Source organism: Temnothorax americanus, unplaced genomic scaffold (genome assembly GCF_048541705.1).
Source record: "Temnothorax americanus isolate GAGA-0224 unplaced genomic scaffold, ASM4854170v1 Scaffold34, whole genome shotgun sequence".
Classification (NCBI taxonomy): Eukaryota; Metazoa; Arthropoda; class Insecta; order Hymenoptera; family Formicidae; genus Temnothorax; species Temnothorax americanus.
The window spans coordinates 1026101-1052717 of NW_027509485.1; the positions used below are offsets into that span (position 1 = coordinate 1026101).

A 26617-nucleotide genomic window follows, 5' to 3' on the forward strand; every position below is an offset into this window, starting at 1 on the left:
ACTTCGAAATGGCTGTGACGTATAGCCTGGCGGTGCGTAATGGGTCGGCAACGCGAGCAAATGACTTTGAATAATCCTGATATATTGTTTATTCACTTATCCGCGGCGTGGAAAGACGTGATCTCCGGCAACGAGATATCTCAACGAGACATCGAATCGACAATGCGCACTTTGAATATTTACTTATGTATATTTATCGTGTTTTTATTATCGCATTTTTCACCAATCCTTTTTTAACTTGCACGATATTGATGAAGAAAAGATCATCTCAATAGATTTACAGGTCAAGTACCGGGACACACTAATCTCTTGTTATTAACATGATTTCGATTGTCCCTTGCGTCGGAATAACCATTATTTTCGAATCGCCGACACAGCCCTGTCATTTCGATTAACCAAAACTGACGGGTCGTGCCGTGACCGTAAAATCAAGAGTTAAACCCACACTCGCTCGGTACACTATAATCAATCGTTGGCTCCGTTTTTAAATCCATTAGTTTGAAGCGCGCGCCAATTGAACGAGAATTTCAAAATGATATTCAAAGCTAATCGCTGGGGAGTCTACGGAGGATCGTTATCGAATCTTTATTATTTGAAATTAACATCCCGGTATCTGTGATAAAGCGACAGTTGATCGCATGCAAAAATGTTAACAAAAACTTAATATCGGTGGACTGTGCACGCTCGCACAGAACGGGCTGAAGCGAAGCAATTTTCTGCTTTCCAAGAATATAATTTTCGCAGGGGGATGTGCCCCGCTATATTTCCGAGATAAGACTATAGCTCCGCGGGATCTCCTCTCACCCAGCAAGACCCTACTCTCTCGTGTGAAATTACTTCGCTCCGCGGCTTACTCTTATCCCCCGGCGCCACCCTTTCTTACCGTGTATCCTCATTCGGCCGGGATCTCCCTGGAAATAAAGTAGATACTTTTCCTATTTTCGCATCTGGAAAATTGCAATACTGCAGTCGCGAGTGGTGCTCGCCGCTTGATAAATCACTTGGAAGATAGAAAATTGTCCGAATTTTTTTGTGTGTGCAGCTACACATAAAGAATAAATAAGAAATTATTATTTTCCTGTTAATTTGATATAAAAAGCGAACTTTTATAGACAATATTTTTTCGTTTGATTGCTTCACGTCGTGGCATTGATTAATATTATGTTGGGTGGTATAACCGCCGTGCGAATACCGCGCAATTTAGCACAACTGCTTTTCCGCGCTCTTAAGTAATTATTATAATCAGCATAATTGTAGGATTATTCTTATTCTGGCGAAGTAAATCGCAGGGATAACGTCGCACGCTACCCGGTGGAAAAAGAATGAAAGTGCTATAACGGCATACATATAGAGAGCATAGTACGATAGAATCTTTTTGGTCGAAGTCGTGACGCCGACGATCACGAATCTTACGCTTCCTCTACATCAACCCTTTCTGTGCATACTTTTTCTCCATAGCGCTCCGCATAATAACGTTTTCGTGCGGGAATTGATACGAGAACATTTATTTTTACACGAGAACGGGCTATTTCGCGTTATCAGCACGATTTTTTAACAATATTTTGATTGCGACGTATTATAATCGTCGACATTTTATCTTAAAACAAATCCATTGAAGAATTTTTTTCATAACGTCAAAGTACTGACTCACCAATACTTTTCCTGTTTTAATGCATTTAATGCGTGTGTCAGCGGTGCTACTGAATTGTTAATGGAGATTTATATGGATACACTTTTTCTCTCTAACTTTAATTCTTTTTTCTTAAAAGTGCAAAGTATACGATATCTATTTCTAATGCGATTATGCTTCTTACAAACACGTTTATTAAAACGCAGACGACAAGTAGCGATTGATAAATCATAACTGAAAAACTAAGTTTTTCATAATTATATAATAATAATTTTAATGGGAAAAAATTGTTTCAGGCAAATGGTGTCCACGTAGGGAATGGAGTTCGCCTCCTGACGCGCAACGCGCGGCGTCCGACGCGCGTCGTGGTGTCCTTTACTCCTCGGTCTTCCTCGGCAGTCCCGGTAAGTAGAGTTCTTCGCACAAATATGAAATTTTTACACTTTGCGCTCTTCAATCGACTGTTATTAGCAACGAAGCTGAAATAAGGCTCGTCATATTAGTTTCAATTATTTCATTCTGCACATAACGCGACTGTGTGAGAGTGATCTCTATAAAAAATTTTTTAGATGCACATTTGTAAATATTAGAATATCTTATTAGTCATTGGGAACACATTGCCAAATGATTCAAGATTTTTACAAAAGCTTCTATTTTAATACGCTATCATTTTTTTTAAGCAATAATAGTTATTCAGTTTATTATCTAACATGTGTATATAGATATTTCTCCCACATACTTATGTGTTTATAAAATTTTTGAGGGTTTGTTTTTTATAAAAGATTTTTTTCTATGACTTTTTATTTTATTGTACGTATATTATTTTTAGTATTCTGTAATTCGTCCTATGCGTACTTACGCATTTTATTCTTTTTGCATTTTATCTATACAATTGTTATTTATACTTCTCTCTTTATCGGATTATGCGCTTGAAGGAATTTATCGTAAAGCGCTAACTAAGTAAATAATGCAAATGGGGTAATTAAAAAAATGCACAACTCTGCAATTTTTAAAAAGCAATTTATGTTTTTAACTACCAATATTTTTAATTATATTTTTTAAGTGTAATGTAAAGTATATAAAGTTGTCTCGGTTGTACGTAATGACATTTGCCGAGCATAAATTTATTTTTATTCGCCCGAATTAATCTTCAATCATTTTTAACCGTGTGCTGTGCGTAAAGCGAAGGGAAAAGATGCGTCGTTTTATGTGTGCACTTGGTGTGCGTTGTGGGTGGAGCGAATCGTTGGCCGCATAAACAAGTTTTAATCGGACCCGGGCATTCGCTATACGCTGAATAAATATTGATAACGGGTGACGCGACGGCCAATCAGAATTGCGATTTACGAAATAGGACGCTTACATTCCGTTCGTTTTGCGCGCGAATGATTCGGCTTGGCGATGATTAGCGGACACGACGCTGTAATACGCACTGCATAGAGTTGTAGAAAACTCACTGGAAACTCTGTTGTTTATCCTTTCTAAATTAAGCTCGACTATATAAAGAGAAAGTGCAACTCATGATATCACAATTTTACAAATCATTGGGATCAAGTATACGTAAGATCTAAACTGAACAGTTTCAATATTTGAAAAAAATGGTTAACAAGTAAATAAAAAATTTTTTTACGACAAAAGTTTTTTAATATTGGATTTCCGTTGTTTCACTTCGTTATTACGCGTGCGCGATCCTGTAGTAAGCGACATCGTGTCGACCTTCTTCGAGAGGCATCGAGATCCTCTCGAACGCCACCAGATAAGCATCGCGCGAGAGGCACATTACGAGGTTGCGAGTGACTCGCGTTTGATAAGTGATCGAATCGTTCTGGAGATGCATCGAGCCTCGGTATTGCGAAGGGCCAAGCATCACGCATGCGTACACGTTCGCGGGCTGTCTCCTCCGTCTGTTCCTCTCTTTCGACCTCCCTTTCTTCGTGGAGCAGCGGGTACCCTCCGCGAAGAAAGGACGAGACGAGCGCGAGAGAGCGAGTCGCCCCTTGTCGTCGGAGAGAAGATCGGCGCCTGGGAGCGAGGAGGATGGGATATATTCGCGAGTGTGAGAGTGTCGGTCGGCATGCGAACGGAGCAGAGAAAGCGAGAGAACGAAAAGAGAGAGGAGAGGAGAGGAGAGCCGAGGGAAAGGGTGCCGCCATCTCCATGGCAACGAGGCGAGGCGGGAATGCGACGGTAACCATGGCAGCCGCGGGTTCCTCTCTCGGGCCGACCTGTCTGTCCCTCTTTCTGGTCTCTCGTCCTCCTCGTTCTCCTCATCTGGACCTCTTCCTTCCGCTCACGGAGCGGGTAAGCGGTCGCGCGGACGCCGCTCCTCTCTCGAGCCGATCCGTAAAGAAAAGGTGGGGCGGACTTGGGCTCGCGCCGCTCCAAAGAAAGGGTTTTTCTTTTTTTTTTCGTTTCCACCTTCGTTTCGCGCAGCCTCACGTGGATCCCTTTTTTTCCGTGTTTAGGAGCATCGGGTCAATTTTGATACGTGTAGAAAGTACTCGCGATAGCGACCGCGTAGGGGTGAAATTTCGTTTAATTTGGCGTATTCAGATTGTATCTAAATCGAAAGTGCGATTTATGTCCCTATAAGATTGATATAAAATATCGAAATCGCAATGTACATGTTCTCACTCGTAAAATAATTCCTTCGCTGTTTCACTCGAGGAAAGTAAATATCGTGTAATAACGAAAAGCCTTATTCATTCTTTCCATTATATCTCTTTTGTCTCTTTTGTATTTTTAATTATAAATTATCTCAATATTTTTCAAGCAAACGCACGTCAAACCTGCATGTATTTAAGTGCGTAGTTGAAAGCTATCGACATTCTTCGACGCGGAAACGCGGTTCGCCACTCAGTTCTCGGGTGCGGAATATCGTAGACGCGCTTGATTATGTACGACTGTCGAGGAATCCTGAGATTCCAGGCGTCGTTTAACTCTCGATACGTTGCGCGACGACGCGGCGGCTAGAGTCGAGTTTCTGCGTCGACTACGACATTAGCGTGCCTCTGCGTTTTCCCTGGCTGCATATTTTCATCTGTTACGAACGCGATGACAGAGGCAGCTCCCGATGTCGCCTGCGTTTATTTCGAATTTGATAAGAACGTTTTAAAAATGGCATATTGTTGTAGATACACGTTACGATCATTCTTGAAGAATACTCAAATTTTTCCTCGCAGTCTCGTTTCCACTTTAATAGCTCGTGTTTTATACCTATTAACTTAAAGAAAAAGGCGATTAATATACGATTTCGATCATATTAATATCAATGAAAATTAAAAATTTCTTATATCAAAACGGCTTTATTTTTGATAATTATTTGAAGTCACTTGGAATAAGGTACCATTCCCATCGTAATTTTAGAGCGTGCGTTTGTTAAGTCGGAATTTCGACCGCGGCTTTGAATGGGGAGGAGGGTGGGGGGAGGGACAAAACGAATTAGGGATGCGGTAACAAAACAAATTCGTCGAAATTTCGTCAGAGCCGGTACACGACCGCCCGCGCGCGGTGGATCTCGTTACGTTTACTGGTAGAAGGAGGTTAGCCGAGACAGGGAACGCGGGGGTGGATGCTGGAGAAACGGAGGTGAAAGAGGAGGAGAACGGGTGGAATTCTCTCGGTTTGGTTTTTCATGGGTTGCACATCACGTCCCTCTCTTCTCCCCGTTTCCATCGCGTGGAACCACCGTACTGTGCACACCCGTTACCACCCCTTTGCCACCCCCCCCCCGTATCGCCCAGCAATAGCACACGGCATGGCTCCCTTTTCTGTGAGTGTGTAACGTAATGTAAGGGTTGCGCCCGCGTCGGCGTTTGGGGTGAGAGAGTTTAAAACCCCTCGGGGCTTGAGGTCCGGGCCGGTTAGATTTATCGGATGTTTTGGTTGGCGGCCATTGTTAGCCACCCTCTCTCTACTCTCTTCCTCTCTTTCACCACTCTACGCACAGTGGCGTAACTCGTGCTACGTCGTTGCTAGGAAATCATTTTTCAATCTCCCGCAGTGCATTTCGGATGTCTATGGGTGATGAAAGAATTGACGTAGCCATCAGATATATCATTCAAGTTATACATTTTGTAGCGTTGTATACTTTTTGGCTAATATAATAGCCACATTTCTTCCGCTCGTTGTTCTGAATTAAATTATTAATATATATAATAAGCAAAATTTATTAGAAATATAAAAGAGCCGAGAAAAAATTGCAAATTGCATTTAAAAATAAAAAAAACTTGTTTTGTACATACGATAATATATATTGTATAATATTATCTTAGGTTTATAATATTAATTATACATATTATTATTAATACATGTTATTAATAGAAACTTTTTCTGCAATGATGCATACAACACATCATATTTTTACTTTCAATTGATGAAAAGATTTTTTTTCGCAATTTTTATTTGCTCACGTTATCAATTAATAAGTAAAATATAAAAGCGGCAGTAAAATGCAACGTGAAAGAATATGATAATGGAAGAAAATTTTTTATTGTCTAATACTCGATTATATCGTTACGATCCACCGTTACGAAGATCATCTCGTGGTGTTCCGCGTGCAATCGTTCGTCGCAAAGCTCCTTCGTAGTAACGCGGATCTTCAACAACCTCCTTACCAGCATTGTGCGCGGTAGTTTGAGCGGTGTTCAACCCCGCGACTCGCGACCCTTGTGCTTGGTACACCGCGGTTATCCAAAAGCAAGCGTGTATAGTTACGTAATTGATGCAATTCAACACAACAACGGAGTTTTGTTCAAAATTTGCGAAATTTACCTAATTATACTAATGTATGTTAATAATAATTATCTAAGTGTCTTGTCAATGATGTCAAATATTTGAAAATTCAAAAATATTAACAATACAACACAACAAATTTTTGGGGGAAAAATTAAAAAAAATTGTCTAAAAAATTGCAATATTTTATCAATTTTTGTTTTTAATTTTAATGTGGAATACATTATAAACGATACAATGAGAGAGAGAGAGAGAGAGAGAGAGAGAGAGAGAGAGAGAGAGAAAGAGAGAGAGAGAGAGAGAGAGAGAGAGAGAGAGAGAGAGAGAGAGAGAGAGAGATAATGGTTACTATAAAATAAATAAAAGAAATGAAAATTTTGCAGAGATGGAAAAAGAAAGTTTATTCGAGTTTTGCAAGTGATTTCGAAATACGAGCTAATTGGGACTTTATCGGATAATGTCAGGGAAGTTTCATCACGACTTATAGGCCTCGCGGAAGAGAATTCGTTGCTGGTCGAGAGCAAGTTACACAATAGCTGGCCCGGCGATAGGTGATGGCGGAGGAGAATAGCCGAGGTAGAGTTTCTCTCGCACGGAGAGCCGCCACAGGGCCACCTCGTGTTCTTCGATTAGCAAGAGACCGACCCGACCATGACCTCTCCCTCTCTCTGTCGCTTTTCGTCTCTCTCTTTTTTCATCGTCCATCGCGTATACCGTGCCATAGGTGGAGAAGATTCTCCTCCGGTCTCGCCTCCTCGCTCGCTCCGTTTCTCTCGTGCTTCATCTCGCGGCACTGATTGGACGATCCATCACTGTTGCTTCTCTCTTCTCCTCTCACTCGGGCTCTTTCGTCTTTCTCCGTCTCTCCCTTCTTGTCCTCTCCAATGTCTATTGCCAAGGAGTCGGACATAAGCACACGTATGTGTCTGTATGCACACTCACTCATACACGCACACACGTGTATATACATGTATACGTATATAAATATATATATTCATATATACATACGTATATAAACATACATATATGTATATACATGTATTATTATGTGTGTATGTTTAAAACATCTACGCGTGTAAGCGTTTGTTGTGTAGAAGCATGCGTGAATGTGACTTCATACACGTGATTGTATGTATATGTATACATATATGCGTGTATACTATAATATGTACACGCGTAGCGCTACGTTGTCACGCTACGTTGTACTCGTGCGACTCTCGAACGTATACACACGCGCGTACCGGACTTTCGTATACCGGCGACCATAGCCCAGAGGGTCGGCCATTCTCGTAAGAGGGTGGAAGGGTAATTGGTTCCCATGGAGGCAGAAAACGCCTTGCTCGAAAATGTCTCGTTGAAACTGCACGATGCAGCTGGAAACGCATTAATGAAGATAGTTGATAGAAGTGAAAGGTAGAGAAACATTTTTTTCGGGGAGATACAAAGTTGTCTTTAACTATTATACAGTAGTTGATGATCACAAACAAATCACAGGGAAATAATTAACGATAACGGTAACGTCTCTGTTGTATATAGACTTTATTAACTTCTTACATTTAAAGATCAAAGGTATTCATTGTGATCACTGTTCTTCGATACAATTGTTGCAACTATACGTGGGAAAAGAAATTAAGTAGCCTGAATGTGAAAGAAATGTACGCGACGTGTGACACACACACACACACACGCACGCACACACGCACACACACATATATATAAATATATATATATTATATATATATAAGCTATAAAGGGAATATATAAGCTTGCCACCATCCACAGTTCGTATTCATTAATTCCTTATTCAAAGCCACGGAAATAGTTCCAGAGTTGCGAGAGGTACAAAGCACAAAGCTCTGTCGCGGAACAAAGAGAGGCGGAGGGAACGCGGAATAGGAGATAGTGAAAGAGCGAAAGCGAGAGAATTGCAGATTTCATGAAGCCCAAGATAGGCACAATGGTTTAGCTGGCGAGTACATCATCTCTACCTGCCTCCCCCCCTCTCTCTCTCTCTCTGCCTCTGTCCCGTTTTTCTTTCTCTATCTCGCTTCCTACGTGTCTCTCGGTCTCTCTGCAATATTCATATGTGTTGAATATATTAATGCGCCGAGAGATATGTGAAGCATGCGCTGGAAAGTGCGCCGTCTCCGTTAGCTGCCTGCTTGCTGGCTGCTGTCTGCCTGCCTGGCTGGCTGGCTGGCTGGCTGGCTGGCTGGCTGGTGCAATATTAGTGAAATGTGTCTCGGAGTGCGCCCATGTGCGGCACCGATATTAAACAGCAGCCGTCATTGCATCTGCCCTCCCGTAACCCGTCTGCTCCATACGCGTTTTCAGTTTCCATCGGGAATCTCGTTGGTCCTTCGATTCCGGACACCCTCCGCAGCACTCTCGAATTCTTTTTCCTTTTAGTTTTTACTTCCGTTCTTCTGACTTCCCTTCGTGTCATCCCAATCCACCGGCTTTTGTCGTAATTCACCGAATAATTTATCGAAGGTGCAACGCTATTGTTATATTTTTGTATAAAAATTTGCGGTCGACGATTCGTTATTCAAAGGACTTGCTGAAGTAAATCATAATATAGTTAACAACAACGCACATATAAGTTGTATTTATATTATTATAATCCAACTCAACAACAAAAGGTACGAGTTTTTTTTATGTGTTTGCAGTTATATGTAAAGAATGATCCATTAGAAATAATATTCTTCAGAGATAATGCGTAAAGTGACAGACTTAAAGAAAAGAAAATAAGTACGTTATAGTACCTACAATTAATTATCTACAGATGCTGCTCGATGCTCTTTTAGACTTTCCTTTAGGATAATATTTTTAATGTACTCTTTCCAATACCAGTCAAGTCATGGCAGCCTCATATTACACATCGATGAGCGAGTTCTCTCTTTTAACCTTCGCATATGCAGATACGATGCCGAGGCTATTACTATGCAAAGTAATTATGACTTCACACCCGGCTTCTTGCGCAACAACACGCTCCAATGAGTATTCCATTTGCTTGATGATTCAATTTAAGCCTCAGCAGAATTTGTTTCTTGCGCGATCTTATTTAAGCATTTATTTTTTAAGAATATATTGTACAATGGACCTAATAAAGGTGAACGAGTCTAGTAGCCGAGCAATTGAAAACGAAACGTTTACCACAAGAGATCGTATCTCGCTCTTTGCAAAAGAGAGAAAGAGAGAGACACGAGGTACTCGCTGATATTTCCGAAGGAAGGAGACACGTATTGTAACTTTATTTCAAACTATGTATCGGTCCGCTTCCACAATTTTTTTGCGAGAGAGATGAATACTGCTGGAAGAGAGTGCTAGCGGAGGGCGAGTTAAAGCCGAGTGCAAGAGAAAAGGGGAACGTAGAAGGGGTGGGTTTCGCGATGTAACAATACGATGCAGTACGGTATAATCGGTAGTACCGGCACACGCCAACTTTCTCTCTCTCGTCCCTTCGCGCTGATCCTCTCGACTGTGTACCCTCCACCTCCAGCATGCCCCTGCACGATTCTCTCAACCTACGACCCAGCCCCGGCAGCAGCAGCAGCAGCAGCAGCAGCAACAGCAGCAGCGGCAGCAGCAGCAGCAGCAGCAGCACCCAACCCAGACCCTGGGGCTGTCAAACGCAGGCCGAATCTTCTTCTGCTCGTGACAGCCTGGAAATGAAGAGAGTGCCCCGCGTGGCGTATCCTACCCGCTTTCGTACGTTAACGCACGTTCTAGGTACGTACGTACGATTCGTGCACACACGTGCGAGCGAGCGGGCGCGCGCTTACATTATCCCTTTAATATGTGGTCGGGCACCGACGCGAATACCGCTCGTGGAATAAAGCGAGAAAATGGATCCACGGCCCTTTTTCTCTAGACCCTTCTTTCGTTCCCGCTTTTCGATCCTGACGATCGCTTCCGGGCGTATTTGCATCTTTGTATATCGACTATATCGGTTTCCGTTTAGTCGATTATGTAAATTGCGTGTTTGATTGTGGCCGCATTATTTGTTTTTTTTTTATTATGACATTTTTTAAGCAGTTTAATATCTTACTTGAGCGACATATAATTGATCATACAGAGTGTGGATTTAAAAATAGTACTATTCTCAAGAAGTCATCCCGATTGTCCGCGTGTATCATTTACTGCACGCGTAGATTTTGACTTGTAGCTCTTTCATTGCTTTCTTTTTTTTTTTCTTATCGACCGGGAGGTTTTATCGCGTTGGTAGTTACTTTAAGGAACGGGCTAAAGAGTCTGAAAGGGTCCCTACCCCGCCGATTACGAAGCACTTTTCGAGCGCGATCATTAGCGCAATTATTATTGTGTCGGAGCACAATGAGCGCACCGCCATCGCCGACAACAATGGACGTTGAAGGTGAAGAGGCGAAGGGATGAAGCGCGCGCACCGGCGATGAAGCGAAGTGGCTGGCCGTAGAAAAGAGGAGAGCCGGTAGATCGCCGTGATGGAACGAAATGAAAATAGAACAAAGGCCGCGAGCGAGCACGTAAAAAAATGCTAATGAACAGACGCGGCCATTGTCGTTAATTGCATTTTGTTTTCTGTACCGCGTAACTCGCGCCGACATCGTTCGACGGCAGTCCTTTCACGGCAACATAGAGCATCGCGATTTTTCTTTAAAATTTATCGTTACACAATAGATATGAGTTTTCGTAACAATGTGGTACTTTTTATATCTTATTACAAGGATGCTCCGCTGAAAAATATTGACCTAAGACATTAGACATTACGATCTCTCGTTATGTGTCGATGCTCTTCGACACATTATGTACTTCTTGCGATAGGGCGAGTCTATCGAACAGTAATGCCGAGTAATGTTCGAGTAGTGAACTAAAGTACGACACGTTAAAGAACATGGTGCGAGAGAGGTGCATCTGTTAAGACGTGCGTCGAGATACTTGATTGCGTTGGGGCCTCGTATATGCTTGAAACAATGTTACCGCTACATTATGTTATTGCGGCATTACATTCCATTATACATGGGATCCATTGCACATAATCTATAAGTACATAAGAGCTTGTATTGTATTTTTCCAGTCACGCTCTTCTCTCATACTTCTTCTTTTTTCCATGCGTACGATGGATCCCAGTTGAGTATTGCTTAAAAAGTAAGTAATACTCTAAGTAAAATAATTAGATAATTTTTTTATGCTGAATGATGTGTACACGTATCATGATAATACATATAATGTATCACGATATACATATAATTAAAGTTGAAGGAAATTATAAACAAATTTGCGACACGATAACGCAAAAAGTTGCAATAAATTTCGATATTGATATTATTCAGTTATTTATATTACATTTGGAGATGGCAGGGTTTATATAGAAACTTTCAAAAATTCTTACATAAACATTTTACTTAATAGTATCTACTGCTTCTAATCACGAGTCCTTCTTTTATCGAGATTTTCTTCGTAATTGAGATGTCAAGCTTTCACAGTCTTCGTTCATCCCTTCTTCTCTTCTCACCACCGAGAATGAGGCGCGCACAAATTATTATGCCGGACCAGGCGGCGGGACCTCTCGCCGTTATCTCCTCGGCTGCTTGTTTCTCACTCCGCTCTATTAGTTGCCTGTGTCCCAAGAATCTATACGGTGCGAGGTTGTCTCTGCGTTTTCTCCCCGCCGCCGCCGCCACCGACCGTCTTTGACGTCGGCGCGAACGATTCAGTAGGATCTAACGGAGTTCGGTGAAATACTGCGACTCGATTTCGACACTTCGGCATCATTAATTAGCGGTGCCGCACGACTTTTATTCGAGCTCCTTCGCGTTTAATTACAACGGCAAGAGAACAGAAGAGACGCGCGGAGATCGTCCCGTGCGTGTTACACACTCCCGGACTACCTGCCGGACGTGACACACCGGCTCTCACGACCAACACGTGCCTCCGACTGGTATCGCCTGGTATCGGCGGTGTCAAACACATACAACTATGCACGTGGACCAGCACCAACTGACGTCGTAAACGCCGATCGTGTGTACGATTCGATAATGAGGTCGTAGCTCCTTCGAGCCACAATTGCGAGGGGTTAACGTGCGAGTATTTGTCAAGTATGGTACTCCAATTCATTTTTAATCATTCTTTGTTAAAATTGAATATGTTATCATTAAATGTTCTGATATAAAACATATAGATATAAAAATATTAAAAAAAATTTTATTTTAAAAATTCATGTTTAATTTCAAATTGTGTGTTCGATCAATGCGATAACGGGTAACAATAGAGGTTGATTTATCATAAATACAGGTTGATTTTCAGCGCTACCCTTGAATTAAGCGGCCCTTTGTTTGTTTGTTGTTCCGGTTTAATTCTTTCGCGAGGTGTACCATCGAGGGTCCGCGGTATAGGTCAATGGGAAACTAATTGTCGGTGCTTGAAGGGTACAGTCAGAAGCAGAGGGGAGTGGCGTAGCGACGTTCGCTGTTGCTCGAAGGGTCGATTCGAGGGTGGTCGAAAAGTCTAAGCACTCGATGAAAGTAGCGGGCGGCGCGATGGACGATGCGAGACTAGACGGTTGCAGTGGTATTAGTGACGCCGCGCCGTGACGATAGTCGGTGGTGGTGCTGGTGGTGTAGTGATAGTGAAGGGAGAATGAGGACACTTGAGTGAAGAGGGCCGACAACAGATTGCCACGGCGAGAGAAACAATGCAATCCCGTCCCTCCCCTTGCCGCCCCTAATCTTCCCTTCGCGGATGCAATCCGCATGCAACGCGTGCTACGAGGCACTCGATGACTCGGCATCGAGTGTTTCAATGGCGTATTGACTCGGTTACCAAAGTGACACGATCACGTGTCCGCGCGCCGCGCTTTGATCCGCCTTGTATCTTCTCGTCTGAGTCGATAATAACAATGCAGTATAGTTAAAAGGCAAATGTAAAATTTTCTTGTAATATAAATGTGCATTTTGAATTGAAATTTGGTATGCAACATTTTTCAAATTTAATTTGAAATTTGAATTTTATGATTTGCATTTTTTCGTTGGAGAAATAAATTTATGTAAATAATAAAGAATTCGGATTAATACTTTCTAGTAATTTATATTCATTAATATTTTATTTTTTAGTGCGGTCTTATTTGATCTTGAAATAAAAATTAGATCAATTTTCGTAATACATAGGCAACAGTTAAGCTCGCCTTCTATCCTCTCCGTGTATCTTGGACACTTAAGAAATTTGCGAAATTGCAGGCTCAATGCCCGAGGGTGCCGTTTACGGTATTCTTTAAATTCTGCCTGCGTAAAATATAAAGTATCGACATTATGTATTTATTATAATGCGACCTAGAGGCAGGCCGATCGAGCAGTCACGTTGCTCAAGAGGCCTCGAGAGAACCGCCGGTACGAAAAGGAAGAGACTCGAGAGAGGGAGGGTCGGGAATAATCAATTTATCACTGCAGGTGCCTCTGCGCATTTACATACGCGACGACGCGACGTTGCAGTCGTGGTTCCGTGTTGTAGTCGTTGTTTTCGCGTTCGTGGGCGCTTATGCGCGCGTGTGCGATGGAAATTGATGGTAGATGAGTTTATAGTGCTTTTTGCATATAAAAACCGATAAGAATATCGGAGTTACTATTAAAATAATCTCTTATTACGGCATTCCGATGTTGAATGTACAATATTTCAGGTATTAATTATCACACAAAAAATATTACACACGGCGCTAAAGATATGCAAGTAATGGAGAGGCTCTTAAATATTATCCACAGAACGAATAATGTTACTCGAAGTGGCGTTAAGACACCATGGTGACCTTGACGTCGCTTAACGGTACCTCTATAAATTCGTCTTCTTCATTAATCATGAGGAGAGAGACAGGGGTCGCGAGCCTTAAAATATCTTTTACATAATCTCCGAGTAGTAGCAGCAGCAGCAGCAGCAACAACACCGGCACGTAATGTTGACACGCGAAGTCCTGGATCGACGATCGGTTTGATCGCGGCGAGTCACGCTTTAAATATCTCATTCTAATTTTAATAGGGCGGGAACATTAATCGTTAACCGCGACCATCGGTAATCTGGTTCCACTGATTGGTGCTAAGGTCGCGCACTTAATCTATCTTTCTAAGTGCGCCGTAAAACCGACACTAATACGAGCGCAATCTGAGCATGCATTGATTTACGAGGTCGTACGATCGTCTGTCCACGCGCCGCGGTTCCCATCTCGAATTACGTTAATCGTCCTCGTAACCGATACTACGCGTTTGTTGCTCTAATACACAATATGTAAATTGCCTCGCGTTACTTCTGTTTCATACATTTTAATTTCACTTACGGTAATGACATTAATTTTTTTTTCTAATATTGTGTCGAATAGAATAAGACATATCCTTTGATAAATAAGTATACATTCGTTATCATTAATGCCTCGTAGATCACACTATAATGTGTCACGTATAGCTCGCAATTTTCTACATTTTACGAATTTTTGTTTCGTCAAAGTGCGAATGTAGCGACGCCACGTATCGCGGTACTGAAAGCTACACGTTCTTATCCCTTCATTTCACCTTGATCGCTTCTATCCTTTTTTCCTCGGTGACTTCGCAGCGACAGCAACGACGGTCGGCGATAAAATAATCGTAAAGTAACGGGACGTCTCGCCCACGCGACGGGTCTTTCGTGCGACGTTACATACTCAAACACCTACTTCTTCTATCTGCATATCAGGCAACGCAACTTTTCCCTCTTCCGTCTGTTTGCGCCGGTTCACTCTCATTTTGGCCTCTCGTGAGATAGCGACCGTGCTATGCGAAGCGTACTGCACACCGCCATAAGGGGTTAGCTTTACGACTGTCGATATTGCCATCGCATCGTCGTGTCGCTCTAGGTACGGTCTGACCTCGGAAACTTCTAGCTCTGTAAACGTATTCCCGCGACCTTACGTATCCCAGCTCATATTTACGTGCTTGCGTTATAAAAGATTCAAGCGTGTTATATTATGACATTTTTATGGCAACTACTTAATTGTTACTAATATAATTTTTAATATTATTACATTTTTTATATAATAAGAAATATATAATATTCAAAAAATTTTAGAAATTTTTTAAATAAAATATTGTGAAAACAAGAGAACAGTATTCGGAAATGGAATTACAGTTGTCGTCATCGTCGTTGTTGTCTTTGTTAGCAGCTGTCGCTGTTTTGTCTGTTTCAATTTCTGTCTCTTTCTCTCTTTTGCTTCATTTTTTCTACATTGCTATTTTTCTCTTTAAATCCCTTTATCTCGTCTTCCCTCGCGCTCACTTCGAAAGCTATTCTAAGCTGCGATCCCGCCGTTATTTTGGTTACGTTAAAAATGCATCCATCGAGTCACGTCAACGTACCCATTCGCCATCGCATCACCGACCTTTCTCATAGTCGGAGCCTAACGCTTCCACATCGATCTCTGATCTCCTAGAGATCACGAGGAGCTCACAACTCTCACAAGTAAAACGCCATTAAACGACCGTTTGTGTACCGTCCCTCGGGGATGCTCTGGTTTGCTAATTGATGCCATTATAAATAAGATGTTTCTCGTCTCTCTTTGCTGTCATTTTATGTGCAACGAGTAAATCGCTGCATTGTGGCGATTTTAAATGCAAAGTTGTGTTTAGCGCAGCATTTTGTGCTCGTAACGGGACGGGAGAATTCCCACGAAATGTGGATATCTTGTTAAAAGCGAACGAGAGAAATTCGAATTTTAGAGACATTATCAATTTGAATGTTGCAAACACGTATCGTTTCTTCAAATAGTTTCGCGTCCTACACATTTTTAGTCGGGGTGAAGAGAGATGCTCCAATCAAATTCAGAGAGAATGGGAAAAAGATAGAATAGAAAGAAGTTAGTCGCAGCTTTGATATAACGTGAGATGGAATTTGGTTTGATGGAATGTCGTTTCCATTCCAACCAATGGTCCTCCCTCGCTTCTTTCTCGACGTTTACTTCGTGCGCACTATCCTCCTCTGAGAACATGTGTGTGAGCCCGTGTTAAGACGACCCTCGCGTTTTCAGCCCACCGTCATACCAATCTCGAATGCTTAGGAATGGGCAAGTCTGTAGCCACCTAAAGCAGCCAATCGGACGGATCGCCTTATTTGGATCCATATGGCCTTCTCCTGTGTGATCCGTCAACGCGCATCTTATGTACTTAAAGTGGAGATGTAATATTCTTTTGATTTAAGAAAGCAAAGTGAATTGTTTGCTATTTACGTGTGATATATATAAATATAAACTTCTTGCTTTTTGCTTTCATATATGAGCTTAATATATAATTTGAATTAACTTATCTGCTTTTTTTATATAGATAACAATTTGATGTGATACAAATATTTTACAACAGAGTATCATATTCGATAAAATGTGTTCATGACATGGTCAAATCATTCATACATGACTAGTCGCGTCTAATACATTTAATTGCTCCGCCATATGCGATGATATTCCATCACGCTTCTTGACGGAAAAATATTTCGCTCCTTTAATCCGGCTCGGTACGGAGGGATGTAAGTCAACGGAGCACTTAAGCATGGTGCTGCGATACTCGGCACTAAATAACGCGGCGCGTCCAAAGAGAAGAGGCAAGGTACGGCCGCCAGCCTCGTTCTCGCCCTTTTGCCTGCTTTTGCGCCGCCGCCGTTTCTCCATTCCGTAGATTCGTGTCATGGATAAAAAGCTCCTTCCAACTTGTGGCCAACCGTTCACGCGGCCTTATCGGCAATCGGGTTACGTCGACGCGGTCGATAGCCGACATGCTCGTATAAAATATCGTAGCCGACTTTTATATCTGCGCCCAAGTTTGACACACCGGGGAGAAGAGATACCCCCCCCCCCATATCTGATTTTTCTTCGTGGACGCTCGCGGAAAATTGAATCTCTGTTTGTCACGATAATTCATTGTTCGTATCGGGAGCCTGGGATCTTTCGCCTCCTTCTGACCGCGAGCCAAGCGACGAACCTCAAAGTTCGTGTCGTCGATATGCGGACCGAGGGAAGTCCGATCGGTCTCTCGGTAGTTCAGTGATTGTAGAGTGCCGAATTTGTCGCCACGTGTTTTATAGCGCGACCAAATTGGCGAGAGAGGCCGCAGCCCGAAAGGGGAAGTTGTAATAAAACGGATGTGCTAAACGTGTCACTCAATGTCACTGGTAGATGCCGGGTGCCGGGTGTATTCGGGGACCGGCGACGGAGCGGGAGGATAGGCAATTCGAATCTAGTAATATCGAGCATCGGCGGGGACGGGGGGAAAGGGCAGCGTTGTTTCTCTTGGGTAAAACGGAAATTGAACCACGGCGGTCGCGGCAGCCGTGAATTCGCCACTCACTAGTTGCAACTACGCCACAAATAGAAGTTTAGACAAATAAGAACAAAGAGTGGTTATTGCTGGCATTAATGAAACGAAAGAATACGCGAGTGTAATAAAATTCACGAGTGAATAAGTTATAACTTATTGTACTTTCTTATTTTATAAATCCTTATCGCGCCGCGCGTATTCGCTAATGTAAGATCTCGTTAAATTTACGATATTCCACGATAATATGATCGCTATTCGGATTATTCTGATTATTCTTAGCACGCACCGCTATGACCGTAATAATAAACAAGTGTAAAGTATAAAGTGAGACTTACATACAAGTTAAAGAGACTCGCTTTTTTTTCCATAAAAATCTGAATCTGCTTGAAAAATCTTTCACGTAAATCGTGGGCCGAACGATTCTTCCGCGTCATTCTAACATTGCTGCTCCGGGAATGGGTATCAGGCAAAAGTCAGGGCGCGCTATCGATCAAACGAACCAGTCGCCCGATCCCTCCGCTCCGTCCGTGCCCCAAACGAATTCCAGTTGATCCAGCTAAGCGCTGTCCTAATATCGTCCGGTCGATTCTACGAGCGGATCTCTCTCCCGCGCTCGTTTTCGGGGATCGTAATGGCGAAGTGCCGAAACGGTTGCCTTCGGTAAAACGGACGGGAGCGAAGGAGAGAACGAGAGAGCGGACCGGTCGAGCGACGCTGACGGGCCGGCATGAATAATGTCGACTCATTATTCTTTCGGGGGATTTATCAGGTCGGAGTACCGATAACGCGCTCTTTTCGTTCGGTCGTTCCGCCGGTGAAGATGCATCCGGAGATAGCTATGCATTTATGCGCGTTGGTGGAGGATGAAGATCGGAGGGAGGGTTTATATTTCTTCTCTTTCCTCCTCTCTCTCGCCTCTTTCTCGCCGCGCGCGCACAAAGTTCTCTATTCTTCTCCGCTTCTCCATTCTCGACTCCCTTTGCATCGTCTGGCACTATCCCCGTGTGCTCTTTCCATCGTCGATTTCCACCCTTTCCTCCTTCCTCGCATCGAATCCACCTCGATGCCTTCGGCACCCTGTGTATATCGCTGGAGGAGACCGTATTATAGTTAGGAGAATCTCAGTTCGGTTTCTGCGGGGCGCTAACAAGACGAGCCTGCGGGCCAGTCGCGTGAGTTATAGGCCTTCATGCGCACTACGCACACACGTATACCCGTGTACACTTTAAACCGCGCGTGTGATTATGTGTACGTGCATGCGCATGTGCACGTCGACGGACAAACATAGCGCAATATCGCAGCCCCATCTCGTTGGAATAGAATATAGAGTGCATAGCGAAGCTGTCGCCAGTTTTCTGGCTCATTACTGGCCACCGGTGCTCATTTCTCTCGACCAGGCAGAAATTGGTTCACGTCTCTTTGCTTACTGCATACGCAAATATACGTTATGTACTAGAGCTCGAATCAACTGATTGCAGTGTTGACAGTTTGCAGACAATCGTATTTGTCAAATCGTTCAGATACAAAGTCTCGATAAGTTCGAAATAAAAATTAGAAAATTCGAAGAAACGCAATTACGTAATATAATTATATATTATCTTTACTTATGCTGGATATCGCGGGGCAAGGGTCTTATCCAAGAAAGAGTTCATCGACCGGATAGTTCCGATCGGTTTATAATTATCATTTGAGTAGCGAGGGAAAGAGGGGGTGGAGATATGGAAATAAACGAGTGTTAACGCATCACGGCGCATGACGAGAAGTTTAAACGGCGTCGGGACGCCGCACATGGTGACAAAAAGTAAAACTCGGGGACGCCGCAGTCAAGTTCGCTGGCGCGAGGAGAGATCTCCGCCGTGGTTTATACTAATCCCAGGACGAAAGCCGATATGTTCTCGTTCGGGACACGTGCTCGTCACATGTCCCGAAAACTATCCGCGCTTGTCAACAGAGACGAAGGCGACGACGGCGACGGCGACGACGACGACGACGGAGACGACGAGGACACGCGTCGAGCGTCGGGAATGCCGTCGACGGTGCATCCACCGACGGCACGTTTCCATTAGCGCTTTTATTTGCGTGGGTTACAGCTGGTCGAACGACCGATTTTACTGCGGCCTCTTCTCCGAGATAACGTGCTTGCCGAACGATCGCTCAAGGGGACCGCGCTGAAGTTTACGTAAACATGAGGCGTCACGGAGATTCCGGAATCTCCGCGCGCGAATTACCTGTTAAATGCGCTGCCCGTCGTTCACATCAACAGGAAGCCGAGAATATCACTGGGAGGATTTGGAATTGTAAAGCACGTGGCCAGCACTTTATCCGTTCGCCAAAATCGCGCATGAATACGATTTATTAATTCAACCAACAATGATTTTGCGATAAATTGCGGAAAGACGAAAAATTTTAAATGCGTTAAAGCATATTAAAAGCTTGTAGTACTGCGATGATAGAAGTATGTTATTATATAACATAATTTCGTGCGCGAGCGATTATATATCTGTGTGTGAATAATATATCAAACATGATAGGGGAATTGAATAGATTGTTAGAATCCTCCGCAAGTAATGATAGCGATAAATAAGTAAGTGAAAGATTAACCTCGCATTTTATATGATTATTCATCTAATACTTCGCTCACTTTCAGTTGGAACACTCGTTTATATTTCAATCTTGAACATAATTTATATCAAGCAAAAAGAGGAAGAATGACCTCTGATCTTCGCTATCACATGGCGAATATTTCGGTCATCGCGTACGACGTTGCGCGTTAATAATTTTCACCGGTAGACCAAATTAAGACGGAGTCTCACGTCCTACCGGTAATTATCACAGTAACAGCACCGTTGCTAGTAACAGCACATCACCGAAGCCGCAGCACGGTCCCGTGGCATTAATTAGTACAATCTTCGTACGTGCTCCGTTGGCAACGTTGCCTCGGAGATATCGTGTGGCTTTATCTATTTGTCTGAGCTTCTCGCACTATCCAACGGAGCATATTTCCTCCTCCGTTGTGATCAACGCAATTGCGCGAGAGTATACGTAAAAATGTTAAAACGCAAAAAGGGCGATTGAATTTGTTGTTATTTTTTTGCAGCACGCTAAAAATATTACTTGCCGAAGCTACAGTTTTTGGCTGACAGAACAAACATGAAAGTGTTACAAAAAGATATAGCGTGTAGATGTAATGACATCCAGCACCTGTCACTATCAGCGTGTGCCGTGCCAAAATTCTGCTCTGTTCCATGTCCCTCGCGCGCGTTCCGTAATTCTCGTGACAGTTTATCTTCCGCTGTCCATTCGCCCATAAATCCGACGAAGCGTCTACTTATGTTTTCCCGTCCCGCGGGTCCCCTGAATTAATGCGGACGCTTGGAACCGCGGATACAAATCGGCGATTTATCACGTAGATTGTTATCGAGCGTCGTGGAGTGTCGCGGATCCTCGCGAAACCGGTAGCCGCCGGCACGTTCGATGAATCCCAATGCGTTATTTCCTTCCTCGGACTTCCTATAGCGCCCCTCGTATAGCGCGCATCTTCGGTTATGTGTGTCTCGCGGCTCTCGATACACGCGCGTAATTGATACGACCCATATACGCGCGAAGGCGCAGCTATGATTTCCTTCGCTATACGGTCGCGCCACGCTGTGTCCGATCGATCTGTATTCATAGGTCGTACGGCATAAAATACACTCGGCATATCCATGAATCAGATAACTGTCACAGTTGCTCCACCGATGTCTCAATCAACCGCGTTCGGTTCTTTCGCTCTCGCGCGCGCGGGCGCCGCGATCTACTCCGCTCGTATTTACTCCTCCATTCGCCCATTTCTTTTTTCGCCTTTATTCGCCTCTCTCTTTTCTGCCTGACGCGCTTTATTTATCGTCATATAATCCCGCAATGCGCGCCTAGCTTCTCACCCACGGAGCTTCGGTGACTCGGCTCGCGCGCTTCGTATTTTTCTCTCGCGGAGATCGACGAAAAGAGAATGAAAACTTATACACGGTGGTAAAGAGAACGAGACCGTGGCTAACCGAGCACGCTGTGCGAAGGGAAATTCCGTTCTCGATCGGCGTCGAGTTCTCTTTCCGTCGGTGCTGTTTTTAACGAGTCTATATCTCGCTTCGTCAGATAAATCGGCAGAGCCTTTGGCGGCGGTCGTTGACAAACGACACGCCCGAGCAACGGAATGATTGCTTCTATATCGAACATTTTCGTCGCCCGCGCGATTCTCTGCTCGTTTCTGTATAAGCGATCGAAAGAATTAGAATCTGAGACCGCCGCGCCGTCGCTCCCGTTTCACAAAGTCTTTGGGCGACATTCCTGAAACTCCGAACTCTATCATAACAATAATATATGAAGTGAACGGAATGAAAGGCGATGCTTTTAGACGGAGAACGAAACGAAGGAGAGACCGAAATTCCATCCGTTAATCCGCATAGCTCCAAACATCTCTCTGGCCGTTTCTTCTCTCGTCCCTTCGTCTCATATTCCCGGTTCGTGGCGATAGGCAGATATTTCGGTCTCTTCCCTCTTCGTTCCGCGATACGCCGACGTGTCGTGCGTCATTGGGATTACAGAAATTCAAGAGATTCTAAATTTCTTTTTATCTCATATAAATCGATGAATCTGTTGCTTTATAATTCATAAACTTCTGGATCTTGATCTCTCTTTCGGTGTATATAATACATTGCTATTATAAAAGTTACAATGTTTTAGCGGTAATTTTAATGAAGAGCTTATCACATAACTTTCCTTAGGACAAAAACTGATTTTGTCAAGAGATTAAGTTTGTTATTAATCGGTGGAAAAGCGTTAATACATATGTTTGGGATAACTCAGCCATTTTATTTATCTTTTTTTTTATAGATAAGGGATATATAATAATTAAAGTAGATATAGGAGGTGAAAAATTGGTCAACTTTATATCCGAGACTTTATCCTAAATTGCTTGTCAATGTACACGTGGTTCGAGATGCGCGCAAAAGCGACGCATTAAATTATGTGCGTCGCGCGGCTCATTTGTAAGACAAACTTCCACAAAGTGCGCTTCACACCGACCAGCCTCGCGAGATGCAACCGTCTCCTTGCCGACGCCGCCATCGTCTTTCTGAGAGAGAGTTCCCCATCGCGCCTCATCTCTTCCACAATCGCCGATTAATCTCCCGGTTAAGCAGATTTCCGGATTAAGCGGCGCTCTCGTATGCGTCACGCAGATGCGCGGATACGTGCGCTCCGTGAAATCGTCCGCGACGATCCTCTCGCGTGCGCGACATGACGCGGCAAGGAACACCGGCGAGCCACATTTCATCGTCAAAAATAGTTTGAGAATCGTGAAAGAGGGAGAGGGAGAGAGAGACTTGCACTCCTCGCGCGCGGTTGTGCGTCGTACGAGTCTGCCGCGGAACTCTCGGATCAACTCCGGGCCAGAAGAGCCGGCGTGTTTTGGTGCAACGACCTTTCTCGCGATTTTCAGAGGCGTATAAAATGAGCACCTCGCTGCCGAAAAGACGATTCAATGTAGCGCTTTGTCTAAGGCCGGTTTTCACACGCAATGATTGGTGGCGCCAACTGACTGGCATTCATTGGCGCCAGAACCAACTGGCAAACTCACAAGTGTTTACACAGTGATTGGCGTATAATATGGAAAATATTTAACATTTATTAAACACACAGTAAATGACAACAACCATATAACCTCAAATTTTGAGGTTATATGCTTTGGCCAATAACCGCCAGTAAATGCCACATTACTAGCGCCAGTTTGCATCAAGTGTTTACACTTGCATTTTTACTGGCATTAGTCGACTGGCGCGGCCTGGCGCCACCAATCATTGCGTGTGAAAACCGGCCTTTATTACCGCTGAGCGAACCGATATCGCTTCTTCTTCTGAGGAGCGATCGATAATCTTGGCGATGTTATCTCGTAGCCTACAAAACTTCGCTTCGACGTCGTAAAGCCTAAAGCTACGATTATGGCGCGTCGTCTTCGTGACCGCGAAACGCGATACTCGAAGAGGCGTATATACGATGTCCCACCTTTTTCTGGTTTTCTTTTTTTTTTCCTCGCCCCTTCGCCCGACGGTTTTCTTTACGCACGTGGCATAGTCGACGCGACAACAAATAAAATGTCTTAGTATCCGGTGCGCGTTCTCTACCTACACGTTTATGCCGGGAGGGTCGCGCACTTTCGAGCTCGCATCTAAAGTCGTAGAAGCCACGCGAAGAGAAGTTTGAAGCGGATTCGCGTAGTTGGAAGAAGCGGTGACGGTGAATGAGAAAGGGTGTGAAAGGGAAAGGCGAGAGAACGAAAAGACAAGAAAGCGAGAGGGAAGGACGGGAGGGTGGGGGATTGACAAGAGCGGGAGGGGAGGAGAAAGAGAAAGAGACGAGTGCAATCCTCGTTTCGACGGGATGGGAATAAGGAGCAGTTTATTTTCGGCGGCCATATGTGCTGGTTATTTCGACAGTTTGCGCGGCCATTCTAAATAGAGGCTGCGGTCTCGTCTTCGAGGAAGATGTTCTCGGGCTTGACGTTCTATCTCAATGCGATCGTCGGCATCGATTTCCCTGGAGATTCCAAACGTTTTGGAATTTAATGAATTATGTAATTCTATAGTACATACATGAATTATTAGCATTATAAATTGTGATATAAGGAAATGTAGATTATATACACAGAGATAACGAACCCGATAAATCCAGCGATGGCTATAAATTCGATCGTGTATATTTCATCTTCCGAATTAATATTTCTGCTTAAAACGAGATCGGACTGATTGCCGCTGTCATCGCGATATTACATTTTCAACGAAAAATCGTATTTCGAGAATGGGGTGCGCGATAAAGATTGACTCTCTCGAAATAGATTATTGCCGGCGTGTGAGGTTTCACCCATTCTCCATTCGCTAAGTATAGCTGCGACAGGTCGGGAGAAAGAAACCGGGCACGCCGTTCCGGGCATTCGCGCGTTGGTCGGAAGCGCTATTGGACGGAGAGCCAGCAGACGAGCGTAAGAGAGGGCAAGCACGGACACGGGGATGGCATAAACATATAATTGGCCGCACTTAAATCTCTATAACATGGTAGTAAAAATGCGCGGTACGCCGCGTAAATCAACACGCAGACGATATGGCTTCTACCCCCGTTGCCGCCGCCGTCGTCGTTGACGTCCGCCGCCAAGAGCGTCCTCGTAAACGTATCGTACCAGGGTGCGCGAGTACACGCGTGTGAATGAACGCGCACTCACGTGTACGTATTTACCGGCAGATTTTTGTATCACTGGTGACGTTGTATACTTTGTTAGATTGAAGATAATTCACTTGTCGATATACCATCATCACATGCGAGATGTGTGGGTGGCCGCTGTCAATTTTTAGAGTGGATGCAATGCGTCATGTATCATCAGATAGAAATATTCGTATGTAAATAATTTTATTAACAAGTGACAAGGAAAAAGGGAGCTTTTAGAGTACAATGTGGTTGAATACGTAAGTTAATGTTATATCCAAGTAAACTTGGATTTTCTCGCGAAAAATTACACTATTTTTGTAGACCACCAAAATTTTGAAGATATTTCACGCCGGACTTATTTCTCGCCGGAGAACGTGAGATCATTTTGATTTAATTGTTATCGCATCGCTAAAGACGACTCAAAACATAGAAACGTCTGATGTATTTTTATGTATCCTATTATTATTATTATTAAGTTATTAAAGATCGATATAACATTAACTTACGCACTGTCAACCGTTGTATGTACTCTGAAAGTCCTCTTTTTACTTGTCACTTGTTAATTTTATTATCTAGAGTCCCTTGTTTTTTTATCCCATTTATTATAAATAATTGTATTTCTTTTAATGAACAACTATGATTGAAAGTCATAATTTCTCATTGCGAAAAGCAAAAGTAATTTCTATCAATTTCCCGGAGGTATTAAATAAACGAAAAAACATGTATTTCAATTATATCGGAGCATTAAAATGTTTCAAATCTTATTTAAAAATAAGGATATTGCTAGATTCTATCTACACGAAGTTCATGAACAGGCTTACTAGGCCGGACGTCCTCAAGCGTGGGTTGTCGATCACGATCCTGATCTCATGACGCGCGCTCGATTGCAACGACGAGAAACGACACATTACATTATCGATGACAGCTTGTGGGCGGATGATCGTGCGTGAAATACCAGTGCAGCTGGATTACATATGTACATCAATGTATCGGAGAGTATCTAAAGTCAAATAAGATTTTAACGACCTGTCATGGAAAACCACATTATACATTTTGAATGAATTATCGCAATCATGACGTAATATTTTTTTAATGCGGTTTTGCAGACATCTCTCGTGTATTTTATCGCTGTAGCGATAAATTTCAATATTTTCCAACGTTTCACACGTGGAATTTATTACATAGTTTTTCTGTAATTTTTCATTTATCGTCTGATTCTGTTAAGATAGAAATCAATTGATTGTATTAAGATTATGCATTTGTAATTAGTAATTACGAGAATGAATTAATCGTGCTAGGAATTATTGTACGATTAAAAAGGATTCAGTCTGAATTGTCGAGCGTGATGAACAATACTCTGACGAAGGAGACCATTTTCTTCTGCCGGGACACCGATAAGTCGTCGCCGTACGGTGCCGCACGGCACAGCGCGGTACGACCGGTACGCTACATTAACCCGATTCAGCGAGTAAATTAACTGCAATCAGAGAGGGACGTTCCCGTTAGCCATTCTGTTATTTCGCTAGCCACCCGCCGTTTCTATGAGCTCGCGGGCCGCCCTATTCGACTTTGCGGACACGCCATTAACGGGCTTCTGAGTCGAAGAGAGGGTGAACGTCTAACGTCGTTTTTGTCGTACGCGCAACGACTGCCGCCAATGGATCTAATGTTCCGGACTGGAAAACAAACTTGGTCAATGAGAAAAAGAAGCCAGCGTAATCGC

At 43.4% G+C, this 26617-nt stretch overlaps 1 protein-coding gene across 4 annotated transcripts in view; it reads left to right on the forward strand.

The window, feature by feature from the left end:
- Nucleotides 1-26617, forward strand: part of LOC143901549 (homeobox protein homothorax-like) — a 223422-nt gene that overhangs the window by 41209 nt on the left and 155596 nt on the right. For 3 of the 4 annotated variants that reach the window (XM_077413971.1, XM_077413972.1, XM_077413974.1), the window contains exons 2-3: nt 1927-2034; nt 11474-11491. In XM_077413971.1, coding sequence (XP_077270097.1) covers nt 1927-2034; nt 11474-11491 — 126 coding nt within the window. The remainder of the gene's footprint in view (nt 1-1926; nt 2035-11473; nt 11492-26617) is intronic. The other variant, XM_077413973.1, reaches the window with a different exon arrangement.